This window comes from Malurus melanocephalus, unplaced genomic scaffold, assembly GCF_030028575.1.
Source record: "Malurus melanocephalus ecotype Western Australia unplaced genomic scaffold, MMel_1.1 scaffold_224, whole genome shotgun sequence".
Lineage (NCBI taxonomy): Eukaryota > Metazoa > Chordata > Aves > Passeriformes > Maluridae > Malurus > Malurus melanocephalus.
Genome location: NW_026623456.1, coordinates 721,282 through 747,865, shown reverse-complemented (window position 1 = coordinate 747,865; position 26,584 = coordinate 721,282). Strand labels below are relative to the sequence as shown.

The 26,584-nt window shown below is 55.7% G+C and overlaps 1 protein-coding gene across 1 annotated transcript; it reads left to right on the top strand.

Annotated features, from left to right (window-relative positions):
- Positions 1-12,543: 12,543 nt before the first annotated feature.
- On the top strand, positions 12,544-26,403 carry CSRP1 (cysteine and glycine rich protein 1). Its single transcript, XM_057374427.1, has 6 exons — positions 12,544-12,763; positions 19,015-19,127; positions 23,339-23,507; positions 23,980-24,106; positions 25,778-25,871; positions 26,158-26,403. Exons 2-6 carry the CDS (start codon positions 19,016-19,018, stop codon positions 26,232-26,234), a joined length of 579 nt encoding a protein of 192 aa, XP_057230410.1. The 5' UTR covers positions 12,544-12,763; position 19,015; the 3' UTR covers positions 26,235-26,403.
- The last annotated feature ends 181 nt before the right edge of the window (positions 26,404-26,584 follow it).

Below are 26,584 nucleotides of genomic sequence, written 5' to 3'. Positions count from 1 at the left end.
GGAGTAGAGCCCAACCCCCAGCTGGCTACTCCCTCCTGTCAGGGAGTTGTGCAGAGCCGCAAGGTGCCCCCGGAGCCTCCTTTGCTCCAGGATGAGCCCCTTTCCCAGCTCCCTCAGCCATTCCTGGTGCTCCAGGCCTTCCCCCAGCTCCGCTCCCTTCTCTGGTCTGGCGACAAATGTCCCGCTGCCATCGGGACAGACAGAGCAATGCGGAGCTCCCAGAGCAGCTCGGTCCAGCAGCTGCCAGTCAGAAAGCAGCTGATTTTATTGAGGAGCTGCTGAAACCTGTAGATTCGCAAGCAGAATGTAGGTCTGTGAAACTCTCTAAACCTGGCACAAAGAACATAAAAAATACGGAGTTTTGAAACCTTCATGAAAGCAAATTCATTTTCCTTGAAAAGCTCAGAAGGCAAGAAGTCTTCGCAGAACTTTGCGAGACTCTTCCACAACTTTAATACAGGATTCGTGCAAAGTTACAGATATTAGAGAAGAAATACTATAAGAATTTTTTATACTCTGATTCACTGAGCATTTAAAGATGTATTTAAAGAATTTCTCGGGGAAAATGGCGGTGGACAAACATGCGTGATTTAAATTTAATATTTCAGTTTTCTGGTTTCCCGTGGTTAACCCCGAGCCCGGGCGGGGTGGGGACCGGCAGGGCTCCCTCCGGCACAGACCCCCCGACTGGTCCCTTCCAGCCTGACCTGCTGCAGTGCTGAAGGTTTGGGATGAGACTTTTGAATTGGCTTCATTGCGCCTTCCCCGAGCCCCCTCTCGTGGCTGCGCGTCCATCCCGTCCCGCTGAGCATCTCCGCAGGAGTTCAGTGTTCTCAGTGAAGGGGCTGCCCCTCCAGGTTATTCTGCGGTACCCAGCTGTCAAATGGAGGATTTGCCTGAAATTGTTCACTGGAGAAATCTCAGGACGGCCGTGCTGCTGAGTGATCAGTGGCAAATCTCCCAGAGCAGATGGCATTTGCTCTTTAGCTTTAAAACAACTCCAGCAATTTTCAGCAAAGTTCCAGGGAAACCTCCAGGAACAGTGGAGCCGTGTGTCTGATATCCTTAGCATGCAAAATGTCAATCCACTGTAATGAACAGAGTTAGGAGCCACATTAAGGGCTGCTCAATAATCATAGGGAGGTCAGATCATGGTTGATATGACAGTATAAAATCACAAAACTGGAGTTTGGAATTACTAGAACAGAACTGGTTCAGAGAAGAGCAAGAAAGACAAGGGCTTCATGCGACAGAGTTCAGTGTGGAGCTCCTGACAGTGGGAGGTGAAGACAGTGGCAGTTGTGGCAGGTGTAAAAGCAACAGGACACATTAATTACAGTAAATCAATACCAAATTATTCTCCTTGGCTGAAAAAGGCTTCCGCCTGTGGGTCGCTGCAGGCTGGGATCCCTCAGCACACACACCTGGGGAGCAGGAGATGGGGTGTGGGGTGGGCAATCACCTTCCCATGCTTCATATCATAGAATCATAGAATCCCAGAATGGGTGGAGTTGGAAGGAACCTTAAATCTCATCTCATTCCACCCCCCTGCCATAGGCAGGGACACCCTCTACTAGAGCAGGCAGCTCCAAGCCCCATCCAGCCTGGCCGTGAACACTCCCAGGGATGGGGCAGTCACAGCTTTTCTGGGCAACCTGTGCCCAGCACCCTCTCAGGGAGAAATTTATTCAAAATACCAAAACTACATCTCTTCCCTTACAGTTTAAAACTTTCCCCCTTGTCCTGTCACTCCAGGACCTTGGAAACAGTCTCTGTTCATCTTTCTTTTTGGCTCTGTTCAGGTACTGACTGGAAGGTCGCAATAAGGTCACCACAAGGCCTTCTCTATTTCAGTCTGAACAATAACAATTGTCTCAGCCTTCCCTTAATCCTCTAAATCACCTCTGTGGCCTCCTCTGGACTTGCTGCAACAGCTGCATGTCCTTCCTATTCTGACACCGCCGGGCTTGAGACAGCTCTGCAAGGAGGGGTCTCATGTGAATGGGGTAGAGGGGCAGAATCCTCCCATCCCCTGCTGCCCATGCAGGAGGATCAGCCCAACACACAGGAGGGTTTCTGGGTGCCGGCACATGTGGATTGGCCATGTCCACTTCTCACCCATCAGCATCCACAAGTCCTTCCCATCCCGGCTGCTCTTGATGCCTTCATCCCCCAGCCTGTCTCTTCCCAGTGGGACTGGTTTTTCCTGAGTATGGGCATTCTTGGTCCATGCTGCAGGAAGAGGGCTGCAGCTGCTGAGCTTTACCCCTCTGACTTCCAGAATGGAATTCTTTGGGGCTGGAAGCCAGGCTGGCGTGAGGCATAGCTCTGCCCAGAGCCATGGCCACAGCCATGCTAGAGGTTCAGCTTTGGGCTCTGGGAGCCCCTTCCCAGCCTGAGCTGTGGGAACAGGACAGAGCCCACCCTGTTTGCCCCACAGCTGACAAGAGCAGCACCTGCTCCTGTAAAAACTGCCTGGCTGAGCTTAGCAGCCATTTGAAACCAGGCCTTTCCTTGTCCTGACAGGAACTTGATGTGTTTGGAGAGATTTCTGCCTCTGCCCAGGACTCCTGGACATCAGGTTGCCAGATGCCAAGCAGTGCAGCACAGCCACATCTCTGGAGAATTGGCTGTGACCCACACCACCAGCCATCCCCAACCCCCTGAACTCTGTGCCATTGCTTCTGCTTTTTGTGAGAGATACAGCGCATTGGAGTCAAGCTCTCATGTCCATATAAAGACCAGATTACATAATTTGACAGACTTCTTGGACAGTTTCCCAATCTGTAGGTCCAATTTTGCAATAAGCACAACTTGAAGCAAAAGTAATTGCTTTAGATGCCAAGTGGGAGCAGTCCCCAGCAATTCATGTGCAAGTTCATGGAAATCTTTTGGGATTGTCTCCTGGTTTGGCTTGGAGTGAGTGAAAACAAGGCCAGGGGAGGTGCCCTTTTGCTCATGTCCATTTCCACGGCTGCCTGACCTGCCCATGAACTCTCAGGAAAAGAGGCAAACGTATATACCTATTCCAGTTTTATAGAACATTTTATCCAAATAACATTTATCAATAATACATCGTATGCAATTACAGACTCAAATGTCACTTATTAAATTTTACAGTTTAGCCTTGATCTATAAATCTTAACACCTATTTTCGAACGAGCTCAAATAATATGGGGAACTTGAACAGAAAGCAAACTTCTTCTCGAATTAACTCAACTAACTTACCTATCTATGGAAAACAGCAAATCACTTAACAAACAAGAACTAAACCTAACATGGATGACAACTATTTAACACCCACCGTTCCTCGACTGGAAACCCCAAAATGACTGTTCTTCCAAAATGAGGGTTTCCTTCCCTAAATCAGATGCAGTCTTTTCTTGGGAATGATGTCCTCTTGATCATTGGCAGAATACACTGGCTAACATCTCTTCCGAACATAAACAGGATAAAAGGAAATTCTCCCCTTGAAAGAATACTCAGAAAGGTGCAATTTTTGTCAACCCAAATGCCCATCTCTTCTCTCCATGTCCAAGCTAGAGCAGCCAGTGAGCAGGGCAAGAGCTGAGGAGTGGCCTCAATTGAAGGATGCAGGGGATGTAAGATCAGACTGTGGCCCCAGGTCAGCAGCAGCCTCCAAGGCCGGCCCATCCTTTCCTCAGGCTTCCCTCCAAGCAGTCAGGGTGTCTCCAGGCAGGGCTGGTGTGAATGGAGCCCTGACTGAGCCCCGCTGCAGGCCTCCAGGCTGGTGTTGCCCATGCCATGCTGTCCCCATCCAGGCCTGGCACAGCGGCTCCGCTGTCCCTGGCCAGGGCAGCAGCTCAGCCCAGCTCTCCCACCTTGGGGGCCATCAGTGCCGGGTGCGACGTCTCCTTCTTTGAAGAGGAGCCCATGGAACTCCTTGGCACTGCCTGATCTGCCCCGCCTCAGTCTGCATCGATGATCCTTTGACCCTCCTGTCCTGAGGCCCTTGCACCTCTGCCTGAGAGCTATGGGACCCTGCAGAGAGTCAGGACAAGTGACCACACCTCTGCTGCTGCTTCCCATTCAGCCAGGATCAGCCATGGTTTGCAGAGCTTGGCAGCGAGTGTGGTTCCTTCGGGAAGGCGATCCAGCTCCATGGGGACCTGTGCCTTCCCCGTAAGACTCAGCAGACCCCAGCTGAGGCACAGGCAGGCTGACTCCTCCCTCACAGGGACACAGCAAGATTCTGCTCTGGAGAATCTCAGGGCTTTCTAAGAGAGCAATGAATGCTCTGAGCAAGAGCAGCTCTGCTCCAGGGAGCTGCAAGGAAAGGCACAGGGGGCTTTCCTCTCATGCAGAGAGTTTTCATCCAGAAGGAACTCTCCCAAGAGAGACTTCAAGATCTCCAGAACAAGAGCACCCTTCTGGCCAAGCAGTGCTATTCCCCATGGCTTCAGCCTCCAGAGGGACCAGGCTGAACACCATCATTGCCACCATCATCTCCCAGGGCTTTGGGCCCTTTCTCTGTTCTCTCTCCCTGCATTTCTCTGCACTCCTTCCCATGGGAAGCAGCGCCGACAGCGCTCTCCCTGAGCCTGCTCTTTGGCATCTCAGGGGCACAATGAGTTCCACAGACATCGCACCTGGCTCTGACAGGGAATCCCAAAAGCTGCTTTTTCCCCAGATCCCTGCACAAACCAGCCCTAAAGAATGGCTCTGTTGCCTTGGCTTCAAAGAGGAGAACTTGAAACTCTTGACAGCCCATTCAGGAAGTCTTTACCTACTGCCCTGAGTTCTACCTTTTCTAAACTACAGAATCCACAGGAGGAGGAAGGTATTCCCACGGTGAGCATATGAAAGCGCCTCTGATGAATGGCAACCCCTTGAAAACTGCAGTTCCAGGTGCCATTGAGAGCAGGTCAGCAGTCTCTCACCTCCAACACATGGAAGACCTCCTCTTTCCTGCAGCTGATGAAGGAGGTGAGGCTGGGCAGAGAAGCCTGTCCCACACCAGCTGCCCTGGGCAGGATGACGGCCTGAACACACTGTGCCCAGTGCATCTGGCAGAGTTTACGCTGGAGCTCAGGATCTGGGATGGGAAGAAACTCCTTCTGCTTGGTTGTTTGACTCAGGAGCTGCCACTGCCACTGGGGCTGAGCCAAAGAGGGGCCGTACTCGAGGCATCCGCCACAGGCATGATGCACTTGTGGGACAGCATCCCCTCCAGCACAGCTGCTTGGTCCAGGCACAGAACCCCTATGATGATTGCAGCCAAATGCTACAAGGCCTGGCTGAGCTGTAACTCCTCGCAGAGTTGGAAAAGCACGAGGAGTTTGGGAATGTAGCCTTCCTTCTGCAAGGCCAGCACCAGCTCTTCTCTGCTGCTGACTGAGTAGAGAGCAGAGGTGACCAGCTCAGCAACCTCTGCCAACCTGTGGGGCTTGCAGGCAGGAAGGCAGATCCCAGGGCCAGCTGTAGCCATTTCCTCCTGGTGGCTGCAGAAGGTGCTCACTGACTTCCAAGGAAGCTGACACTGCCAAAAGCAAGCAAGAGGGAAGTGACAAGGAAGCACGAGGGACAGCCACGCTGTGCCTGCCTCCTATTGGCTCTGCCCCTGGAGTGTCTCAGCTTCCCCTGGCTCTGGCCTCTGATGTCACCTGCAGCAGGAGGCTTCCATGGCTCTGCCCCTCTGTGACCTGGCTTCAGGCTGCCCAAGGTTCTGCCCTCTGCCCTGTCCCCAACAACCAACTGCTGGCACCTGAGGGGACAACTTGTACAGCTGAGGAGACACATCACTGCAGCCTCCCAGTGCCAACCAGGAGGGGCCACAGAAGACTGGGCCAGAGGTGTGCAGGGGCTTGACCCTGGCCAGACTCCAGGCACCCACCAGAGCTGTTCTAGCCCTGCCCTCTGCACCTAGCCAGGGCAGAGAAAATAGAAACAAGGGTGCCTGGGTTGAGATGAGGACACGGAGAGATCCCTCCTCCAGCACCATCACAGGCAAAACTGCCTCAAATTGGGGATATTAATTGATTACTCCCAACATCAGGGCAGGATCATGAGAAGCCAAGCCAATCTCAGAGTCACTGTTCCCCCAGCCCCCCCTCCTTGGCAAAGTCTTCCTCCTCCCCACCAGTGGTGCAGGGAGATGGAATGGGGTCCTGGTTGGTTCATCCCATGCTGCTGCTGCCACTGCTCAGGGAGAGGACTCAGAGTCCTGCTCCAGCCCGGTGTCCCTGCCACGGGAGAGTTCTCCAGGAACTTTTTCAATGGGAGCCCATCCCACAGGAAACAGCTCCCACAGGAAACAGCTCCCACAGTCTGCTGCCACAGGGTCAGTCCTTCTGACCCCTCCTGCTCCACCCTGGGTCTCCCACAGGCTGCCAGGCCTTTGCAGTGAAGCTGCTCCAGCATGCAGGGCTCCTCCCTGCACAGCTCCACAGGCTCCCTGCCAGGACCGTGTTCCAGCAGGCGCTTCCCACGGGGTCTCAGCCTGCCCTCCAGCATGCAGGGCTCCTGCAGGGGCTACAGGTGCATCTCTACCCCCTGTGTCCTCCATGGGCTGCAGGGCCCTAGCTGTCTCTGCGTGGGCTGCACCACGGGCTGCAGGGCAACCTGGACTGGGCAGAGTTTGTCCCACATTTCAGCACAGTGGTGTTCTCTGGGAAATGCAGGGCTAAATCCCAGCAATCCCAAATCAGGGATTCACAAGGCAGGGCTTGGGGTGAACTTAGCCCTAACTAAATCCCCTGCCCTCAGGCTGTTACTGCCCATGCACCAGCACCCCCTAATTCTTCCCCTCCACGAACAACACTGGGTTTGTTGGAGCCCTAAACAGGATTTTTCATGCCTTGAATGGTTTTGGTCCCATCTTTGGGCACCTCTGGCCCCAGGTCACTGCCCCAGGACACTCTTTGGCTGGACCTTCTGATGTGAGCATTCCTGAGTGCCCCACATTGTGCAGAGCCTGGCCGGTTTCAGCAGCACCATGTGTGCAGATCTCGCTGTGTAAAGCTCAGCAGGCACTTGAGTCCTTTTGGGAATGAACCTGGAGTGGGTGGAAGTGCCAGGCAGAACTGGAGCTGGCTGGGGAAGCTGGAGCCATGCAGAGCAGGGGTTCCAGCCCTTGTCACTGCCACATCCTGTCGCCGTATAACAGGAGCTGGGCTGGGACCTGCAGCACTGCCCGGCCGGGAGTCAGGGAATGGTGGAATCACAGAGCCCCCGTGGCTGGAAAAGCTCTCTGACAGCATCGAGTCCAACGATTCCTCCAGCTCTGCCATGTTCAGCACTGACCCGTGTCCCCAAGTGCCACATCCAGATCCGTCACCTGAAAAGGGTTTTTCTTAAATGTTAATGTGGGGAGATTTACCTGACCCTTAGTGTTTAATTTGTCTCTCAGTGTCCCAGTTAAGTGGAGATCCTTGGGCCCGAGCAGTCTGTCAGTGTCCCATTAGGGGGAGCCTTTCCCTGAGCCGTCTGCTGGATCCGAGAGTGGTTCCACGGACTGATTCCACCACAAGGGCGAGCCCTCAGCAGCTCTTCCCACTTTATAACTTTTCCGTGGGTCTTCCTCTTTATCCAAGTATGTTCCCTGCTGCTGGCGACTGCTGGTACCGGGGAAGGACTCATCCTGAGAGTTTACAGAATAACTCTCGTTATTGATATAAAACTTTTGACAGGTTACAGTTGGAGGATTGCCTGTGATAGGATCTGACTGTGATAGGATCTGTCAGTCATAGGATCTGTCAGTGAAAGGACCTGTCAGTGATAGGATCTGTCAGTGATAGGGTCTGTCAGTGATAGGGTCTGTCAGTGGTAGGATCTGTCAGTGACAGGATCTGACTGCACAAACGTGTTCAAAGCAATCCCCAGATAACCTCTAACCCTCAGTTAAAGCATTCAGTGTGCACAGAGTGCAGTTCTTACCCGATAGGTCCTGACGGGAAGAAAGCAGGTTCAGCCCAACTGAATCCAGCAGTTACCATGGACTCTTCCCTGACTTCTCCCCCATTTTCAACTACTTTTTATATGATTTCTTTATGTTTAAGTGGAACTTGAGTGACTCATGTCATGCAGCCCTTTGTGTAAAAGGTGTAAAATTCTTTAGCATTTAAAGATAAAATCACAAAGATCACCCCAGTGAGGGGTGGTGTACCTTAGTGAGGGTGTACTTTTGGGATGGAGAGGTGTGTTACTGTCACAATTAGGCTTTAATGAAGCACGTTCATCAGCGGAGAGTGGTTTCACCCGAGTTGTTGACTCGGCAGCAGGACACCTCCTCCTCCCCGCCCTACTGGGCGGTTTCTCAGCTGCAAAGCCCCACTGAATTTTCCCCAATATCCAACCTGAACCTCCCCTGGCRCAGCTTGAGGTTGTCCTGCCCCTTGTTTCCTGGGAGAAGAGACTGACCCTCCCCTGGCTGTGAGTCCCTAAAGGGAGAACCACTGCTCCTCTGCACCCCTCTGCCCTGGGCTCTGCTGGGCCCTGCTGGGCACTGCTGGGGAGAAGGGAGGCTGCAGCAGAGGCAGAGGGACAGCCCTGGCCAGCACCACCTTACAAAGCCCAAGAGACAGCACTCTGCTGCTGGGGAGACACTGGAAGATGAGCTGGGATGGCCTTTGGACTCTCTACACTCCCAGCAGGGGCAGTGTCCCTCTGTCACACAACGTGTCCTGTGCCAGTGCTGGAAGGGGCCAAGCCTGGCCCAGCTCCCTCTGCAACGGGATCCTTCACAAGCCTGGTCCCTTCAGCCCCCTTCAGAGCAAAGAGCAGAGATGGAGTTTGCAGCAGTGGAATTAGGGGATACAGGGTGATACATACAGTCTATGTCAAAGTGACAAGGTGTTTATGAAGCCTATTAATTGAAAACTTTCTATAGTCTTATTATACATTATCAATATAAGAATGTAGTAACTCTTTACATATTATTAAAATACAGTGTAATCACTTTCAATATATTATCAATGATAGCTTTTTTTATATATTGCTATGAGTTTTTTAACAGTGTATTAGCAACATATAGTATACCAGCTGCACCTAATCTAACCAGCTGGATCAGTACATAGATACATAAAATCACCAAGAAGCATAAATCAGAAAAGTTCTGAAGAAAATAGACAAGTAGATGCTATAACAAGAAAAAGTAGCAAGTACTAATAAAAACTTAGCAGAAGCACAAGACAATCAGCAAAATAATTTAAAAATATTACTTAAAAGACTAGAAAAAAACCATAAACATCACAACTGCATTTGCCCTGAAGACAAAGGTTAAAAGTCTACCATGATGAGGACGGTGATTTCTCATTAGAAGAAGACTTCCACAACCACCAAATTAAAGATGACACATGTGCACTTGTAAAACTGTGATATCGTGTATTTCTGTGCCTATGTACAGTAGTAAGTGTACAGTGAGCGTATAGAAAACAGTGGCAATAATAATGTTACACCATGCTTACTGTATAAATATGTGTCAATTTGAAGCAAAGGCACGTGGGTTAAGAAGAAAAATCCTCCTTCCCTCCAGCACTGCAATAAACAAATACSTGCTCTATACACACTGGTCTATGGAGTTTTATTTCCAGGCCTTTTTTGAGCATCAAGAGAGCCTTTCTGAAGATGACAGGCAGCTTTTAATGCACCTGCTTTGTCTCCTTTGGAGAAAAGAAATAGGGGTACAAGAGCCCTCTGAAACCTGGCAGCCCCCACCTGGATCCTGCGGGACAGAGGCTGGAGCGGGTGGGTCTGCCCGGGTGTGCTGCAGGTTGGCATCTGCAGCACCATCTCCTGCACCCTGGGCTGGACACAGCCTCTGAGCCATCTGGCAGAGCTTTCCAAGCCTCCAGGCAAAGGTTGCTCATCCCTGAAAGCGGCGGTGACCACAGCTCTGGGATGTGTCTCAGACACTCTACAGGGCCTCAGGGAATCCTGGGGGAGAGCCCTAGCCACCAAGAGCAGCTGCAGGGGGTGATGTTTTGGGCAAGAGCTGCTTAACATGAGTGGTCAGCATGCCCAAGATAGCAGGGAGGCCAGTGGCGTCCTGGCTTGCACCAGCCATGGTGTGACCAGCAGGACCAGTGACCATCCCTCTGTGCTGGCACTGCTGAAGCACCTGCAGCCCTGGGGGAAGGATGAGGGCCCTGATGGCAAGAGAGAGGCTGGAGCGAGTCCAGAGGAGGGAATGGAGCTGGAGAAGGGTCTGGAGCACCAGGAGCGGCTGAGGGAGCTACTGGGGCTCAGCCTGGAGAAAAGGAAGCTCAGGGGGAATTTTCTCATTTTCTAGAACTCCCTGACAGGAGGTTGGAACCAGGGAGGGATCTGGCTCTTCTCCCAAGTAGGAAGCAACAGGACAAGAGGAAATGGCCTTCAGTTGTGCCAGGAATTTCTGAACAGAGAGTTCAGGGCAAAATTACTGTGGAATCTGATGCCAAAATCTTGCCAGATCCAAAGGAAGCAGCTCCCTGCTGCCCTCCCAGTCGTCCTCCCTTCCTGCCAGTTTCAGCTGCACAAGCCCAGCAGCTGGAACAGCCTGGGCTCCCCAGCTCCTGCCAGCAGAGTGCCTGCTACGGCGAGCCACGGTGCCTTGGGAGAGGAGTGGGACTGGTCCCTGAGCCCCACAGACAGGCCATCAGGCTCCTCCTGCCTATTCTTCAGCGTCCAATAACTTTTGTGGAGGAGAAAAAGGCCAGTCCAGGCCAGAGAAGTTCAATGGGAGTCTTTGCCAATGGCATCCTGGCCTTGCCTGACAATCCCGTCCGTGGCCACAGCCAGCAGGAGCGCTGAAGGACCCAGCTTCTCTCCAGCCTCACCTGCTGCAAGGGCTGGCAGATCCTCATGGAGCACAGATGCCTCAGAAGCTCACAGGAAAGCAGCTCAGGGTGGGAAGCCTTTAGCCACCAACAAAACTCCTGACTTTCCATTCTCCTGATGTTTTCCCCAGGGGTTTCCTGGGGAACCGTTCCTGGAAGTGGCTGCCTTTTGCTGGCCACAGGTCCAGGGGCAGAACACTGATGGATGTAATCTTCTTGGGATCTTCCAGGGCACCAAAAATCTGAGAAAGGGAAGATCCTTGCCCTGTCCGGTGCCACCACCTGGGTCCTGTCCTGCGTGAGGTTTTCTGGGTGTCCCACTCCCCTCCCCTGCCCTCCTCTGTGGGCAGAGGGTGAGTGCCAGAGTGGGACAGACGCAGGGGAGTGTTTCCCAAGGGGATGGAGAGTGGGAGTTTGTACCTTGAGGAGCCTGTGCGGGAACACCCAAATTTCAGCTGGGATGTGCTGGGGGTCCCAGGGGTGGGGCAGCAAGCAGGGTCAGACAGAGCACTCAGTGCTGGCTCAGGCTGCAGGGCTGGCACATGGAGCACCCTTGGCCTTTCAGGGTACAAACAGCATCCCCTGGGGCCTTGGATTGTTTGTCACAAGGTCCTGGGCTTTCCTGGGCTGCTCTACTGCCCTGGCATGGAAACACGGAGCAAAAAGAGAAAAGCAGCTTTGCAGCCCTGCAGCCACACTTTCTGTAGGCTGCTCCGGGAATGTTTGGGCTCAGAGGGACATATGTGAGAGTACTGAGGGACTGTGGCACATCAGGGACAGGCAGCAGTGTCTCTGGTCTTGCAGTGCTTTGGCCTCTTCACTCCTCAGAGCTCTCCCTTCTCAGGGACCCAGATCCCTACCTGTGCTGGGAGTGTTTTCCCAATACTTCTACAGCCTTTCTCATGCAGTTTGGGGCTGTGCATGTTTCTCCCCTGTGTATCTGCATCCACAGCAGCATTGTTGTGGTGGGTTCCTGTGGGAGCCATTGTCAAGAGAGTCCCTCCTCACTCCCCTGCTCTGCAATTTGTCATGAGAGTCATAATCCCAGCCTTGCTGGGTTGGGAAGAACCTTAAAGCTCATCTTGCCCCAGCCCCTGCATGGGCAGGGACACCTTCCACTGTCCCAGGTTGCTCCAAGCCCCATCCAACCTGGCCTTGAACATTTCCAGGGATCCAGGGGTAGCCACAGCTTCTATGGGCACCCTGTGCCACGGCCTCACCATCCATATTATACAATAATTCTTGCTTAAGTCTTATAAAGTCCTTTTTATCTGTAAAAGCTGCAGTGAGGTCTCCCTGGAGCCTTCTCCAGGTGAACACTCCAGCTCTCCCAGCCTGACTCCAGAGCAGAGGGGCTCCAGCCCTGGTCCAGCTCCATGGCCTCCTCTGGACTCTCTCCAGCAGCTCCATGTCTTTCCTGTGCTGGAACCCCAGGGCTGGGGCAGCTCTGCAGGTGAGGTCTCACCTGAGTGTGGCAGAGGGGCAGAATCCCCCCCTCCCCTGCTGCCCACGCTGGGGGATCAGCTCAGGGCTGGGGTGGTTTCTGCGCTGCCAGAGCACGTGGSTGGGACACGTTGAACTTCTCATCCTCCAATACCGCCAAGTCCTTCTCCACAGGGCTGTTCTCATTCTCCAATCTTGCAAATCCTCTTTTAATTTAGAGGAAAACGTTCATCGGAACAAAATACCGACCGAACCATGTGGAGGGACTCCGGCCGCTTGGGAACCAGCCGGTGGCTTTTAGGGCCCCGCAGGCTCCTTCTCCGGCGGTGGGACGGAATCCCGGCCGCGCTCTCCTCCCGCAGTGACATCAGGCCCATCGCCGAGCGCCGCCGCCCCGCGACCCGCCCTGCCCCGCCAGCGACAAAACCTCCGAGCGGCCGCGGGCCCCAGCGCGGCTCCCGACAGCAGCACCGGCACTAACACTGACACTGACACCGGATTTGACACCAACAGCGACACCGGCACCGTCCCCGGCCCGGCCGCAGGTGGGTGCGGAGCTGGGACGTCCCTGGGTCCCGCCGAGCGCAGCGGAGCCGCCTCCCCGCCCGTGCCCGGGGCTGCCGCTTCCCCAGCCCGGCTCTTCCTCCATCCCTCTATCCCTCCCTCCATGCCCCCGGGCTGCCCCATTCCCGCCGCCCCCCAGCCCGGCGTGGGAAATGCGAGGCTGGAGGGGGTTGCAGCCCCGCTGTGAGCGCTTGAGGTGGGCAGGGGGCGGTGGGTCCTGAAGCCGCTCCCGCTGCCGGAGCAGCCGCGCACATGGCGGGATGCGGAAGCCAAAGCTCTTGCATCAGATCGGCTGGACTCAGGACAGCTCTTCTGCGGGGAGCCTGAGGCAGCTCAGCTCTGGACTCAGGTCACTTGCTACAGGAGATTTGCGCTGCTGAGCACCAGGCTGGGCACACGCTCGAGCACAGGTCCGGGTGATGCTTTCCAGCACTGAGAGCCCCCAGCCCATGGGAGGAAGTTCAGGAGCACTGGGGAAAGCTCGGGTGCTGCCCAGTGCCTGTATCAGATGTCCTTTATCTCCCTGCGTGAGAAGGGGCTAGCGCTAAAACAGCGTGAGGGTGAAGCTGGCTTTGGGCGCTGCTTTCCCAGCTCTGGAGCTTGGGGAAGGGTGAGAGGAGAAACCCCACAAGGAGCAATTGTGGTCATTTAGTCAGTTCGTGCTAAAGCAGAGGAGCCTGAGGTCAGAGTTGCCCGGGATCTGCAGCTTCCCTCCGGAGGGGCAGTACAGGGACAGCTTCAATCTCTGCTCCCTGTGACATGGACAGGAGCTGAGGGCTGGGGCTGTCTCAGGGCAGGGTCAGGATGGATCTCAGGGAAAGGCTCTTCTCCCAGAGGCTGCTGGGCACTGCCCAGGCTCCCCAGGGAATGAGCACAGCCCCGAGGCTGCCAGAGCTTCAGGAGTGTTTGTGCTCTGTGGCCCAGGGTGGGATTGTTGGGGTGTCTGTGCAGATCCAGGGGTTGGATGTGATCCTTGTGGATGCCTTCCAGCTCAAGACATTTTGTTACTGTGCTGGGGCAGGGGCTGGCAAAGGGCAGTGGTGTGGGTGAGCTCTGGGCCCTGGGTGGGGATTCAGCCCTTCCCAGGAGCTCAGCGCTGCTGCTGCACAGACAGCTCCAGGCTGTGCTGCTCCCGCGGGTCAGGGGCTCTGTGCCCCTCTGCTGTCCCTGCATCAGCGCCTCTCCAGGTGGGATGGCAGTACCCAAGCGCTGCCTCAGAGCAGCTGGGCTCGACTCCCTGCTCCTGGCAGGCAGCACCTGGTGAGGAGGATGTGCCCAATTGGGGCATTTCAGGGCTTTGGGGAAGCTCAGGAGAGCTTGGTCAGGTGATGGATCTCGATCCCTGTGTGAGTCAGGAGCTTTTCTCAGCACCCCTGTAAATGCCGCTGCTTTTGTCCTGGATCAAGTTGGGATTTTCATGGAGGACCCCAGTTCCAAGTGGCCTCAGTAAGCCAAGCTTGGGAGCAGTGTGTGCACAGGCAGGGGCCCATGGCTGTGAGAGCCGTGTCTGGCTGATGGCTCGGTGCTGTGCTGGCCTCGCTCGGGCTCCCTCCCTGCACAGCCAACCCGAGGCTGCAGAATCATTCCCGATTGCTGATGGAATCAAGCTTGATTGCTTTGAGAGTCATAAAGAAGATGAGCCACATGTGAGCATCACTCTGCAGTTCAGAGCCTCCTGTTTTCCTCCCTCCCGTCCCGGCAAAGCTCTCAGATGCATCTGATGTGGTCCAGCTGCATCTCCCAGGGCAGTTCTGTGATGTCTCCCTGGTAATTCCCCGTGTCTTCCATGTCTCCGAGGGCACCAACCTCAGGTCCCCATTCTCTTGCTCACCAGTTTGACATCACTGGTCACACAGGACCTTCACTCACCCTCATTTGCACTGCTGGTGACACAGAGTCTCTTGATGTCACTGCTTCTCCCAGCAGCTGACAGTAGGGGACGGGGCAGTTCTTGCTTGCCCCTTGTAGGGCTGTTCTCACCTGTGCCCAGGTGATGGGACGGCTGCTCCGTGACAGATGCCATTTGCCTGGGGCAGAGTGCCCCATGGCTCTGACTGAGGTCCTGGTGCTGCCCCCCTGGTGCCGTGTCCTGGGGCTTTCCCAGGGGTTCTTCCCTGCTGTATCCCTGGCATCTGGTTCCTCTCTGCCCATGTCTCATCTGTCTGGGTCCCTTCTGCTCCAAATTTCTGCCCATTTCATGGTCGTGCCACCTGCTCTCCAAACTCAAAGGCACTACTCAGACTCCGGGGCTTGGGACTCCTGCTGTGGCTTCCTTCCCTTCCCTTTGCCACAGCATGAGTTAATCTTGCCTGGACTACTGTGAACATCCTTAGGAGTGAATTTTGTGCAGCACTGATGGTTCTCTGCTGTCATTCACTTGTTTTAATGCTCTCATTGGGGAAAGAGAAGAACTTTTAATATGGGCCAGCATGAATCTCCCACTCCTCAGTGATCTCCAAGCACAAAGTAATTGCTCTGCAGTTAATGATTGTAGGATTTGAGTAGGGCACAGAAATGACAAGGTTTTCCAGCTATTGCAGAAGTTTGAGCTGACAACCTGGTGGCTGCAGGGATGTTCCTCAGGGTGGGACCTGCACTGCCCTGAGTGCTCCCATGGCCAGAGAGCTGAACTGCTGCAACATCAGGCTCTGGAATTTGGGTTAATCTCCAACAAGTGACAACCCTGGGTGGTTCTGCTTAAGCCTCCCCTGTGTCTGTGCTCCCCACAGTGCAGCTGCTGCTAAAGGACGAGGTCTTGGTTATGAGGGCCTTCCCCTTATTTGTTGTGGATGATTGTGGCTCCAGGGCCAAGCTTGGCACTGAGGGTGCTGTTTGTGAGGCTCTGGATGTGGTTGCCAGGAGTTGTGCTCCATGGACTGTGGAGCCACATGAGGAAGGAGAATAATCTTGTTTCTTTGGCAGCCCTGGGTATCCCTTTTGCCTGTGCTCAGTGAGGTCATGGGCTGCAGGACTGTCACCTCCTGTTCCTCATTCTGCACGGGGCCCAGAGTGACTTGGATAAGTGTGACTGTGGTCACCAGCTGGGCAAAATATACAAAGTATCCTGAAAATAATGCTGAAATGATTACAAACATAGGATTTGTCATATCTTAAAGTGGCCACTGCTTAGGGAGTTGGGAGGATGAGTCTTGATGGTGGTTGTGAGGACTTTGCTGGTCAGGTGCAGGCTCCCAGAGCAGGGTTCTCCTGTTCGTTTTTTGCTGCTGATGCCAGCCTGTAGCACAAACTGTTCTTTGGTCTCTGGCGAGGGGCACTCACCACGTGGGGGGTGTGTTGTGGACTAACAGGGAATTCTTTACAATTAAAATCTTATCTCAGGCTTTCTCTGTGAGCCCTCACATGGGTCCCCAGGACAAACTAATTTCCATGGTGTCTCCCCTCAGAAAATCAATCCTGGGGTGCGCCAGGAGGTTTTACTGGGATGTGGCTTTGCTGGGGCTGCCTTTGTTCTTCATGATGAATATCACCTGCTGAAATCACCTGACATTTAACCTGAGTGGAGGCACCTGCAGCCTTCCCATGGTGGATGGAGAAAAATCAGCAGCCAAAGGGCTTGGACTCCTCCTGTGGCAAATGTCAGATGAGCTTCACCCAGAAGCAGTTTTTCTACTCCTGTAGGCTTCTAGGCAGCTCAGGGGAAGGTGTCCCCGCTGGTGATGTCCTGATATTCAGGACAAACAAAGGCTCTTCCTTCACTGCTTCTGCTGCTGTGAGGGGAACAAAATGTGCTGTGGAGATGAAGGGGAGCAACTATTCCCAAACCCTGGGATGCACTTGTGGATGCTCCTAAAAACCAGGGCTGGGGAATGCCAGAGAGGGGTCTGCCAACTGTGATGGTTGGAAAGGGTTGGGGAACCCAGGAGAATTGTAGCCAGTGTTGTGCTTTTCCTGACGCAGGGGCAGAAGGGGCTGGTGGGCTCCCACCACCATGCAGGGCTCCAGGGCTGGCAGGAGGTGCTGCTGGATGTTTCTGCCCTCCAAGGAAACTCCTGAACCAGGTCAAGCCCTCTTCCTGATAGAGGGGAAAAAACAGGCTCCGGAGAGAAACAGTCTGTGTCCTTTTAAGGCAATCCAGAGGCTGGGGCTGGAAGGACCAGGCTGGAAGGGAGGGATTTGGCACAGTGGGAAGCCTTTGGGAGAGACCTCCCAGCTGCTGTGATCACAACACAAACACAGCTCCCGGAATCCCTGCAGCCAACACAGCCTCTCCAGCCTGTGCTCTGTCTGTCTGTCCTGCCCTGAGACCCTCTGGGCGTCTGGGAGCAGTGGCTGAGGTAAAGCAGGGTCGGCGAATCAGCCCTGCCCTGGTACCCAGAGGGGATCAGTGTCCCTTTTCCTGACCAAATATTCTCAAACAGGGAAGATCTCCCCATGACCTGGAAAGTGCAGGGATCTTGCTGTGCCTGTGAGCCCTTCCTGCTCCCCCACCTTCGTTTGGTGTTTGTACAGCCCCAGTCCTGCTGGGTTTAGCACCCACCTGCCCAGCTGCGGGAGCCACTGGGATTGGAGGCCCAGGGATGGGGCTTCAGCTGCCTGGGCTGACCCAGGGGCTTGGATCTGCTTCAGGGTGTGCTCCAAAGCTCCTCGTGTGGCCCTTCCTCATCTCCACACAGCTGAGCGGAAGGAGATGCTGAGATCTGCAGTGTGGTAGGCTGGCAGATCTTGCACTCTGCAATTGAGGTTTGGTCTTGGGGACCTTGTCCTGCTGCTGTAGCTGCTCAGGAGTCAGGAAGCACTTGGTGGTTTCTGCTGCCTGTCCCCACATGGGAGCAGGATGGGCAATTAAAGAGGTGTTGATGGAAAGAGGGCCCTGGAGACCTCTTAAGCTGCAGCTTCTGCCCATCAACCTTTCTTTTGTCATTGGGCCCCTCCAAAAAGTGTTTCATTGTCCTTGTAGCAACCCCGGGTTGCTGTTTGCTGTTTGATCCTCCTTAGCTCCCTGTTGGCCACATTCAACCAGCTTGGCTCCCTCAGAGTGTCCTTGCAGGCCTTTGCAGTATGAATGTCTCGAGGTTTACGTTCATCTGGTCTTCTCAAGTGTCACAGCCCCTCTGGGCTGGAACTTTGCTGTTCGTGTGAGCAGCTCACAGTATCTGGGGCTTGTCTGCAAACCGAGGGGATCTTGATAGTGTCTCATCAGACACAGTGCAGGAAAGAGAAGAGAGATGGAGGCTTTTATGGCCTGCTGAGGAGCTGGATGGTGGCTTAGGCTGGTGCTGGTGCTCACATCTTTGCTCTCTGCTGTGTTATGGGTTTTGGATTCTCCTGGCTCCCAACTCTGCCTGCAGTCCTGGAGGAGACTGAGGCTCCTGAGTGCAGGGGAAGGAGTTGGGCAGGCAAGGCAGGAGCTGACGGTGCTGTGGAACACGGTGCCAGAGCCTGGGGTTTGATGGTGTCAGGGTCAGCTCCTGCCCTGGGGCAGCCCTGACCATCCCCTGCCCTGCAGTGGCCAAGATGGAAGATTTGGTGAGGGAGGAGCAGCTGGGACTGTGTTCAGGGGGGTGACAGCTGTCACTCCAGCCCCAAGGCTCAGTCACCCTGGCCATGGCATGGGGTGACAGCAGGGCTGTGACCCGAGGAGGTGCCTGGGGAACTCTGTGAGTGCCATCTCCCAGCATTGTCCCACTTCCTCCCTTTCCTGGCGCTGCCAGGAGCCGTGAGCTCCCACGGCTCCAGGACAGGGGGTTCTGCTGCTCCTGGCAGACAGGAGCGGTGCTCCCTGGGGGCAGCTGGCACTGCTGGGGCCCTGAGATCTGCTGATTCTGCCCAGTGCAGCCCTGCAGTCTGTGCAAAAACCCCTAAAACACCAAAAACCCTGGGGGTGCTCTGCACGTGTGAATGTGGGAAAGCTGCTGGAGCTCCAGTGCCTGCTCCAGCTGTGCCATCCCTGCTCCGGCTCTGCCATCCCTGCCCTGGCTGTGCCATCCCTGCCCTGGCTGTGCTATCCCTGCCCTGGCTGTACCATCCCTGCCCCAGCTGTGCCATCCCTGCCCTGGCTGTGCCATCCCTGCCCTGGCTGTACCATCCCTGCTCCAGCTGTGCCATCCTTGCCCTGGCTGTGCCATCCCTGCCCTGGCTGTACCATCCCTGCTCCAGCTGTGCCATCCCTGCCCCATCCCAGCTCCGGCTGCCCCATCCCAACTCTGGCTGTGCCATCCCAGCTCCGGCTGTGCCATCCCTGCCTCTCTTCCTGACTGTGCTTTCCCTGCAGGATGCCAAACTGGGGAGGAGGGAAGAAGTGTGGGGTGTGCCAGAAGGCCGTGTACTTCGCTGAGGAGGTGCAGTGTGAAGGCAACAGCTTCCACAAGTCCTGCTTCTTGTGCAGTGAGTACCACCCCTCCCCTGACCCTCTCTCCACTTCCTGGGCAAGGGCTCCTCAGGATCTCTGCAGAGCCTGCAGCGTGGCAGGAGCACGGTTCATCCCAAGACACAGGGACTGTCCAGGCTGTCAGCACTGACCTCAGCCAGCACCAACACAAAGATTTAGTCCGACCCCACTTCAGGGAAAGGACAGGCTGGGCCCTCTGGTCTGTGTCCAGATACTAAGGATTAGAGCATGAGACAAGGTGGCAGTGGTGGCAGGAGGTGGCACATCCCAGATAGTGCTCAGAGTGAGTGCTGGCTGGAGCCTTCTAAGTGGCTTTGCCTCACTTAAAGGTGCTTGAGCCTTGGGAGCTGGCATGGAATCTCATGTCTGAGGGGATTATGGTGAGGAGATGTAGTCCTGTCCTGGCGCTTGTGCTGATGGAAAGCCTCCTGAGAAGTGCTGGGGCATCACCCCCAGCCTGCCTGCAGATCCACTGTTGCTGAAGGTGTCTGGTGTATGTGTGAACCCAAGTGTCACCTCCAGGGAGGGACAGCACTACAGGATCCGGCTGAGAGTGATCCAGTGCTGAGCTCCCTTCCTCTGCCTCCTCCATGGAATCCTACAAACACTGCTAGGATCCTGCTGCAAGTCCCTGCACAAACCTTCCCTGCCTTTGGGGGATCCCAGGGCCGGTGGTGTTACCGTGCTGAGAGCAGCTCCTTAAGCCCGGGGCATCCTGAGGGGCTGCAGGACCTTTGAGCCCAGAGATGAGCAGTGTCCTCAGCCTGATTTCTGTCCCCTGTGCCTGGAGACCATCACATATCAGAACCAGTGATTCTCCTGTGCTCACAGGAGATGAGGCTTGGAGGAACCTGGTCTAGTGGAAGGTATCCGTGCCTGTGGCAGGGCGTGGGACAAGGTGAGTTTCAAGGTCCTTTCCCACCTTGACCTCTCTAGCATTTTGTGGACAGGAGCACACATGTTGCCTGTGCCTGTGGTGGCTCCCCAAGATGTTGCAGCTGCCCCAGAGCAGCAGAAGTGCATCTGCAGAGTGCCCCGCTGAGGTTTAATGTTTCCTCAGCTGTCCCAGTGCCCTGGTCCCAGTGTCACCATCCCATCACCACAGCAGGGAGCACAGTTGGGATCTTTTCCATGCGGGCATCAAGCAGAGCTGAGGTCTGGAAACAGGTGCACTCCGCACACTCTCGACTGATCTCTTCAATCAGTGTCCTCATGGGATATTCCCTGCCGTGCTCCTGTGCCCACCTGGCCTGGCTGCCGGATACTTGGTGTCCAGCCTGCCTGGGATACAGCACACACAGCTGGATCCAGATGTGAGGGAGAGAGGGAGGCTGCTGCCATGTCTGTGCTCCCTGCAATGTGGAGGGCAGCCAGCTTGGACTGGAGCTCCCATATGTGGGAGTGTCCCAGCGGGAAGCTTGTTTTGGCTGGGCAGGGAAGCTGCAGAGAGGCTTTTCCTGGGCAGGAAGGGGGTGGCAGGCTGGGCTCTTAGGGCAGCTGCTCTCCAGAAGGAAATGCTCTTTGTCCTGTGGCCTCAGATAAGGAGGGTGGGGGACGTGTCCCACACCCCATGTGCACACAGCTGCTTTGCCAGGGAGAGCTGCTGCCATGGGAGGCTGGCAGGGCACCCAGCGAGCAGGGCAGGCCTCCAGGAGCTGCCGAATGAGGCTACCAGCACTGGTTCCCGGGGGAGCACACGGCCAGAGCGGGAAGGAGGTCACCCCCTGTGTGCCCAGGGAAGCAAGTGCCCAGGGAGGGGTCCTGGGCTCGGGGCTCCTGTCCCTATGCATTGCAGACATTCCTAATCTCACTCCACACGTAGCCAGCAGCTCTGCCCATCCTGGCTGTGGCTCCCCAGCTCAGGCTGTGGCTCATGTGCCAGCCCACCCTGCTGCCCACTGCTCCCAGTCCGTGCCACAGGCTGTGGGTGGTGCTTCTGAGCTCCTGCAGTCCCAGCCTGTTGCCCAGTGCTACATTTGGGCCCCATCAAGAAACTTGAAACCCTTATCTTTAGGGTAGAATAACAAATACTTCGACCTGATCTGCCAAAAACATCATCCAAAAGGAGCCAAACCTACCACAGTGCTTTAGAGCTCAGGGAGCAACTTGATGATTGACTCCTGGCCCTGATCCAGCTGCCTGGATAGTGCACAGAAATGAGCTGGAATGGGCCCCTTCACCTTGGAAAGCAGAGGCAGCCCTTGTCTAATTGTTTCGTGGAGCAGCTCAGCTGCTCTTAGAAAAACAAAGGGTCCTTAACTCGGTGAGTGCAGTGCACTGGAATTTCTGCAATGCACAAACCGGGGGCTGGGTAAAGAATTCTTCTGCTGCCTCTCAAAGCTCTGTGAGTACTAATGAGGGGCTGTGAAAACTTGGTCTGGAGCTCCAGATCCATCCAGATACCGCTGAGGTCATTCAGTGCCACCCTGGGGACAAAGCTCACAACAAAGCCCTTTGAAATGCCAGTGGAAGTGCCCAAATTCCCCTCCTGAGGGTCTGCCTGAGCCGTGTCACTCCAGGGCAGTGCAGAGATCCCGGCAGCAGTCCAGGAGCCTGGCAGCTTTGGAGCTGTTCCCTGCTGTCGTCTCTCCCAGCTGGGATCCATTCTCCATGACCAGCTCCTGCTGTGCTGTGGTGGGAACATGTAGGCAGGAGAGGACCCTGCCAGAGCCTCCTTAGATGGCAGCAGATGCTTCCCTTTCCCTGTCCTGGTCCAGCAGAGGCACCCAGGGCTCTCCCGGCCGTATTTAGTCATGGCAGGGTTGCCTCTGCCCCAGCTCAGCTTGTGCTGCTCTGAGGACAGTGCTCTGCTCTGTTTGCATTCCTGTGATATTGGGAAAGGCCAAGAAACTTTTCTGCTGGCCAAGAAGCTGCTGGAAGCCTCGACATTTAAGGCGTGGAAAGCAGGATGGGGGCAGCTGTGTAGCAGTTGCAGCCGGATCCGTTTAGGGCTGGCTGCCAGCGCTGAGGACTCTGCCCCAGGGGCTGGGGCTGCACGGGCCAGGTGAGCACTGCAGATCACCTGGAGTGGGGGTGTTGGTGCCCTCCTGCTCCTGCTGGCTGGCCAGGGTGTCCCAGGAAAGGCTGGGAAGAGCAGAGCTGGGACAGGAGCTGGTGCTTCCAGGACCTTAAGGGGCCCAGTTAAGCCAGTTGTATAAAGAAGGAGAGTGATTGGTTTTATAAGGCAGTTATAAAAGAGAGGGAAAGTGACTTTTTTTACAGGCAGATAATGACAGGGCAAGGTGGGATGGTTTTAGATTGAAAGAGGAGCAATCTAGATTAGATATAAGGGAGGAGGTTAGATTAGATATAAGGAAGTAATTCTTGGGTGGGGAGGCATTGCTTCCCAGAGAAGCTGTGGCTGCTCCTGGATCCCTGGAAGTGTCCAAGGCCAGGTTGGATGGGGCTTGGGGCAGCCTGGTTTGGTGGAAGGTGTCCATGGCAGAGGGTTGGAATTGGATAATCCGAGCTGAAGATCCCTTCCAACCCAAACCAGTCTGCGATTCTATGGAAACCTGAAAATCAGGGGAAGGCCTGAGTCCAGCACCAAGTTCAAGCTCTGGATGGGCTCACCCTGAGCCTGGCTGCTATCTTCTGTCCCATGTTAGATCCCACACTGACCCCCAGGGCTCAAACACCCAGCTGAGTTAGCGTTCCTCACCTGAGACCCCCCTACGCACCCTCCCAGACCAGGGCAGCACCAGGGCTAAGGTGTCACCTGAACTGTGCCTAGTATGTGAAGCCCTTGCCGTGCCTTGGGTGTGGTGGTGGCCACAGGGTGCCCTTGGTCCATCCAAACACCAGGAAAACCACATTTGCTCACTTTCTTTGCTCTGAGTGCTTCCTGCTGTGGATTTGCCATGGACAAGGTGTGGGGCCAGGACATCCTTCCATCCCCAGGCTTGGGAATCCTGCAGTGATTCGTAGGGAAATTCTCCCCCATGGTTTGAGTGCAGCTCCAGGACAGCAGCACCCAGAGGGTTAACAGAGCTTTCTTTCCCTTGGTATCACCCTCCTGGCTTTGGTTGCTTCCTTTTAAAGCCAGACACTGCTCTTGTTGTGATCCTTATCTGCCCTGGTTTGCATGGATCCTGGCGAGGGCTTCCCTACTCCTTGAAAGCGGAGTCCCTGTGAGGACTTGTTTTCCCCGGCTAATTAGTGAGCTCTGGCGGAGCAGGGTGATGCCACACCCTCCCCTCTGTTCTAGTGGTCTGTAAGAAGAATTTGGACAGCACCACCGTGGCCGTGCATGGCGAGGAGATCTACTGCAAGTCCTGCTATGGGAAGAAGTATGGCCCCAAGGGCTACGGCTATGGCCAGGGAGCAGGGACCCTGAGCACGGACAAGGGCGAGTCCCTGGGAATCAAATACGAAGAGTGAGTTGGAGTCTTGTTTTCCACAGTGGGGCTGCTGTGGGCCCCTTCTCCCTGCACCTGTGCTGCGGTGCTCAGCCGTGCAGCCATGCTGGCCCCTGGCAGTGTCCTGGGCTCCCAGCAGTGTCCAGCCCGTGCTGGGCTCCTGGCAGTGTCTGTTGGCTGCCTGGCTTCTCTGCCCCTCCAGGGAACCCCACCGGACCTTGTTTGCTGGATGGGATGGGATGGGATGGGATGGGATGGGATGGGATGGGATGGGATGGGATGGGATGGGATGGGACAGAATGGGACATATCCCCATGGCCTGAGCACGCTGCCCACCCCTCCCAGCACACAGCCCTCAGGCTGAACTTTCTGTAGGGCTCAACACGTTGTTCCCAAAGCTCTGAACTGAGCTGGGATTTGGGATCCCATAGTTCTTTCCTCCTCCATCTCGCCTGCGCATCTCTGATTATGAGCTCCCTGCCACCCACAGGGGCCAGCCCCACCGACCCCCCAATCCCAATGCAGCCCGGATGGCGCAGAAGGTGGGAGGAGCTGACGGCTGTCCCCGCTGTGGCCAGGCTGTGTACGCGGCCGAGAAGGTCATTGGAGCTGGGAAGGTAAGAGGGGATGGTGGGGATGGGGCACAGGGTGCTGCATGGCAGGGACACCTTTGGAGAGAGTCTGAAGCTGCCCCTCAGGCTGGGCTGGGCTTGGGTCCAATGGCCACGTTCACCTGGAAGCCTGGCACCAATAGATCTTGGCGTGTCTAGGAGCCAGGTTCCCCAGGCTGCAGTGCTCTCACAGACTTGTAGAAGGGAGAAAAAGACATTTTAAGTTAAATATTCACAGCCCTGCTCAGCAGAGGCCACAGTGGATGTCCAGCTGTGGATGTGCTGGGACAGTCAGCAGTGCTGTGGGCCATGGCCAGTGTCACTGAGAACTGCAAAGTACATCCTGCTCGCCCTGTGCTGCAGGCCGGGATGCTGCAGCCTGGATTTGGCCTGAATTCCAGCGGTCAGCAGTGCCCACAGGCTGGGCAGGATGTTGGAGCTGTGGCTGTGGGGTTGGGGGATGTCCCTGGGGCTGTTGTGATGATGGCTGGGCCAGCTCGGGGTTGGGTGTGCAGGTCACAAGCCCTTCCTATGTCACGCTAGTCCCTTCACCGCGGTTCTTGGCACCCTGAGCCATGCCCTGTCCCAGCCTGGCCTCTCTGCAAGGCCTGGGGACCTGGGTGAGGCCCAGTCAGGCACATGCAGAGCTTCTCAGGGACACCAGGCCAGGCCACTGGGCTTTGTGCCATGGGGGCAGGGGGGCCATGCTGGGACAGCCCCCCTTCAGTGATGTGGGGTCACTCCCTGACCCAGCTGGGCTCTGTCCTAGCGCTTTGTGCTGCATCTCCAGAGCAAGGCGAGGAGCTAACAGAGCTGGCACTGCAGGGACTTATGATGGACACACTGAGGGGCAGCCCAGGGTCAGAAGCCGAATTTACCCTCAAAACCATGATCTGGGCGTCCTGGTCAGCTTCTGGCTCCAGTGTTTACAGGGAACTGAAGTTGGTGAAGCAATTATGTTGTAGCAGACCCAAAGAGGATTCCAGAGCATGTATTTCATGTGCTAATGTTTGCTGGATGACTCCATCCAATACCTCCTCCTCCAGCCCCCGAATTTTACATTTTCTTCCAAAAAAGGTTTCATGTTTTCCGAAGTGTTTATTTAAATTCCTCTGTGAGCAGCTCTAGCTACTCAAGGTCTGCCTAAAGGCTGTGAGCTCATTTATCTCCAGGGGCCTGCTGGAACCGTGGGGGGTTATTTTTAAACACTGGCTGGTTTTGGCATTCTTCCTCTCTGTTTGCTGCCTCCCTTGGAGCTGTGGTGGTGGGGGGCAGTTGTCCCATCCCTGCTGCCCCCCCAGCCCAACATCCAGCAGCTTTTGGGGGGGTGGACTCTAGGGAGGATTTATCTTGCTGGCTAAGAGAGGACAGTCCCCAAAGAGGGAGGGATTGCACCTTACAAATTATTGTAGAAACTACTGCACAAAGGAGTTCTGTGAGTGGGGGCAAAAGGTCTCCAAAATCAAATCAACACAGGAGCAGTGACCACACCTGGTGTTTCCTCTCTGAATCTTCTGTGTGGGGCTGGGAAGTCAGTGCTTTCCATGGCAAGGCTTTTATGGCATTCAGAGCTCTTTGGCAGCCCTTTTGGGTCAGGAACAGAGCAGGGAGCCTGGCTGGGGCCAGAGCCCGGCTGCCCTGTCCCCGGAGTCTGATAGCTCTGCTCCTGTCCCGCAGTCCTGGCACAAGTCCTGCTTCCGCTGTGCTAAGTGTGGCAAGAGCCTGGAGTCCACCACCCTGGCAGACAAAGATGGGGAGATCTACTGCAAAGGTGAGCCCCAGCTTCCCTGGTGGCTTGTGCTGGGCTCCGAGGGGCTGTGGGTGGGGTAAGGACCCCTGTGCAGGGACCCAGGCTGGGATGGAAGTTGGGGAGGGGGTGGCCCAGCAGCTGCATTCGGGAGTGGCTGTGCCAGCCACGGCGCTGGGGAATTTCCTGCTGTTTGCCCAGCAAACGTGGCAAACCCTGTCCTGTCCTGTCCTGTCCAGGCAGGGTGTGCCCCCTGGGAGGACCTGCTCACCTGCCAGCCTCACCTGTGTCTCTCTTCTGTCCTCTGCAGGTTGTTATGCCAAGAACTTCGGTCCCAAGGGCTTTGGCTTCGGGCAGGGCGCCGGGGCACTGATCCACTCGCAGTGAGCTCCAGGGCCAGGGCTCGCCCTGTACTGCCCGCCCGCCCCATGCTGCAGCGAGCGCCCCACTGTCACCCCTGCCACCGCTGCTTCGCAGCACCAGCCCCTTCTGCCCTGCCCCAGCGCTCCCCGGAGCCAGGGGGTCCCAGCCCTGTCCTTGTGGGGTCCTGCTGGGGCAGGTGGCACGGGGGGGCCACTCCCTCCCACTGGAGAGGCCGCAGTGCCCAAGTCCAGCTCCGTGCTGTCCGTCCCATTGGCCGCGTGCTCAGCTGTGACACCAAGCAAGCAATAAAACAGCAGAGACTTCAAAGCTCACCCAGGCCTGGTCCTGCCGGAGTTCATTCGCTGTCTGGGGCT